Source organism: Aplysia californica, unplaced genomic scaffold (assembly GCF_000002075.1).
Source record: "Aplysia californica isolate F4 #8 unplaced genomic scaffold, AplCal3.0 scaffold00070, whole genome shotgun sequence".
NCBI classification, from domain to species: Eukaryota; Metazoa; Mollusca; class Gastropoda; order Aplysiida; family Aplysiidae; genus Aplysia; species Aplysia californica.
The window spans coordinates 309,323-312,658 of NW_004797340.1; the positions used below are offsets into that span (position 1 = coordinate 309,323).

General features: G+C 41.6%; 1 protein-coding gene across 1 annotated transcript in view; it reads left to right on the forward strand.

Moving 5' to 3' along the window:
- The first annotated feature begins 225 nt into the window (after positions 1–225).
- Positions 226–3,336, forward strand: part of LOC101850545 (cytochrome P450 1A1-like) — a 13,804-nt gene continuing 10,693 nt past the window's right edge. Inside the window, exons 1-3 of the mRNA XM_005093841.1 lie at positions 226–261; positions 734–1,180; positions 2,126–2,282. Of these exons, the coding sequence (XP_005093898.1) occupies positions 226–261; positions 734–1,180; positions 2,126–2,282 (640 nt within the window). The remainder of the gene's footprint in view (positions 262–733; positions 1,181–2,125; positions 2,283–3,336) is intronic.

Genomic DNA, 3,336 nt, shown 5'->3' on the forward strand with positions numbered 1-3,336 from the left:
CTCTCTCTCTCTCTCTCTCTCTCTCTCTCTCTCTCTCTTACTCTCTTCCCTTGAGAAACGTGTTTTGGCGTCTTACTTCCACGTTCTATGTGAATTTAGATAAATCTATATTCTTTTTATCACTCAAAAACAATGTCTACGCCACCCGCTTGAGTAATTTTGCAAAATTCATTCTGCCTACCTTCCCTCTCTACTCCCCTCTCTATTATACTCTCTGTAAGTTTGATGCGGTCAGTTGCTCAGTATGAGATTGAGGCCTGGGTATTAAAAAGAAGAGGATAAAAACAGAATCCAAGCAGCAAAAATGTGGTCAGATGCCTTGGGTCAGAGGGACGGATAAAAGAACAATTAAAGAACGTGCCGTGAAACAAATTGATACTCATCGCAGTACATGTATATTATTTTCTGTGACCAGCAAACGTAGACTCAACTACCTTGATGACGTAAATAGAAGCATCAAAACAAGCCCTGATGACAGCTGTGCTGCAGGGAAAATAGAGGGAAAGAGGAATAAGGGACGAGTTTTTATATCGTACATTGCAAACGTAAAATCTGTGGTCTACATCGTTACGAAATGATACATCAAGGCAGAGATTAAAGAAGAGGGGGCCTGCTGTGGCTAGGAATAGGGCGAGTTGCTTCTATTGTTTTCTCCAAGCCAACTGCTTCCTCGTCCACCATCACTTGTAACTTTGCGAAATAATTCCATTCACCTTTTTCTTTCCCTCCCCAGTCTCTCCGCCAGTACCTGACAGGATCTCAACACACAGAAAGAGTTCACGAGATCGTAGAGACAGCTGTTAACAATATGAAACACGAAAAAGGCCCTTTTGACATAGAGAAACACATGTTCCATATAGTCCTCAATGTCCTACACGTGTTGTGTTTTGGTAGCACTATCGCTGTCGATTCCGAACAGTTTTCAAAACTTCACTATTTGTTCAATAGCACTGGTGCGACTTTGACCAATAATTGGGAAGACGCTTTCCCGTTTTTACGTCATTTTCCAAGTAAAAAGTTTAAAAACCTGGTGAAGGTCAACGGCGAGTTTCGCGAGTACCTCGAAGACCGCGTGAAAGAAGGCCGAGCAACGTTTGACGAAAACAACGTAACTACTTTGGTAGACAACATCCTGGTCTCCCAGCGACAACTGGAGAAAGGGAACAACGCCGCACTACAGGTGGGCACTGGTTGTTGATGTTTTCCACCTCTACCGACACAGTTTAGGTCAGTCAGGAGGAGGGTTGTTGTTTGCTGGGGCTATCAGGGAATGCAACGGAATTTCTACCCGGAGATAACAGATCTTTCTCCTCCTCCCTCTCTCCTCCTCCTCCTCCTCCTCCTCCTCCTCCTGATCTTCCTTCTCCTCCACTTTTTCCTCTCCTCCTCCTCTCCTCTCCCTCTTCTTCTTCTTCTCCTCCTCCTCCACCCCTCCTCGCTGTTCTCTACACGATTTAGATCAATAACAAGGAAGCCACTTATAGACAGTTTCAACCTGAGATGCATCTCTTACTCTATCCCAGCAGAAAGATACTGGTAATAAATTACATGTACCCCATTTAGGAATCAAAGTAACGTCTTTCTTGTAAGTTTCTTAGGTACATTTTGAACTTTCTCTTCTGATAAAGAGAAAGCCTTTTCAGCGCTACATATACTTAGGTCGACTTTTTGTAATGGTAAAAAAAAAGAAGAAAAATTGCATGGACACTTTGAAAGTCAAAGTAATTTGTCTGCAGAGACAGTTAATGTTTCTCACCCAGACTCTATACCCAAAAGTATTAAAGTGATCGATCAACATTTTGACCCCTCTCCCAAACCCTGGTTCGACATTAAACTCGTCAAGCTACCTCGATAACTGTGTGATTTATAATACTCAAATAGGGGCTACCAGCGGAGGCGTGTTGTGAAGAGTAAGTATTATTGTCTGTATGGCCAGCTCCTTCGGAATGAGAAACGTTGACTAAAATTCGTGTCGAACTGAACTCAACTGCAGACCTGGGGATTTTAAAAAATATGTAGAGGGAGGGGGAGCTTAGGTTAGGGGAAATGGTAGACACTTTAAGTATTATACCCTCTTACTATACGTCACTAAACAATATTAAATAATTTGCGCTTCTCTTTTCAGGCTAGATTCACTAATACGAATGTGGTTTTGACAATGTCCAGTGTCTTTTTTGCGGGCACTGACACCTCACGACACACTCTAGCCTGGCTGTTTCTGTATCTGGCTAAAACTCCGGACGTACAGAAAAAAATACACGCAGAAATCGATGCCACTGTCGGTGAGTTTTTTTTCCAAAACACACATTGCTTGTGATTACGGTTGTGCGGTGCATTTATTGCCACCACACGTTTTGTATAATCTGTAAATAAATGTGAAGACTACAGTGGAAACAAACGACATCAGCACATATTGATGACTACCTCCTTCTCTCGCGTGTTCAATTGGTCGTCAGTCGTTCTTTCCGCGTATGAGTCTTTAATTATGTCGAAAACAAAATTACTATAGCTTGCTCACTTTCGTCCGACCGCGGTTGAAACAAGGTGAAATGAAATCGCACTGTTTAATCTTCTTAGATCTTTTCATACGGGTGTAAAAGACATATGACCAAAAGAGCCGAAAAGCCTTTTCATAAAGGCCACCACAAACTAAGGTTCTGACACGTTTTCTTTGATGTAAGCCTGACGTAGGTTAAAAAAAAATAACTGGGGATTTACAGCATACCCCTGAAACTTTCTACACCTTTTCCCAATCAAAAACCAAAATACAGAGTTCAAATGCAGCAATGAAAGTTCATATATCAAAATTGTCAAATTAATTCAATGTAGAGAGTTCAGATTCAACACAATGGGAAATGTTAATGCCGGCTCAAATGTAATCACAGGAGAGCTCAAATGTAAACATTAGGGAAATCAAATCCGTCATTGTCGGTTCAAATGCAGAATAGGAAAGTTAAAATTCAACAATAGAAAAACAACGAAGCTAGGACGTAACTATCATCTTCGAGTCTGGCAACCTTGTCTCTAAGCAACGTTCGTTATTTACTGTTCACGTCTCTCGCCTTCAATACTCACTGTCTGCTCTCCAGACCCACACCTTTTCCCGATCAAATATAAAAACAGATCTAGCAAGAAATGCAGCAATGAAAGTTCAAAGGTCTATCTCTTAGCTACATTCGTTGTTTACTGCTCGTGTCTTTTTCCGTATGTCTTGATCTAGTTTGAACCGTCTTGTCGTTGTCTTGTTAGATCCAACACTTGGAAGCAATCAATCATTGTAACAGATCTTACCTGGAAGACATAGTAACACATTAAGCGCGCCTGACCCAACCCCCC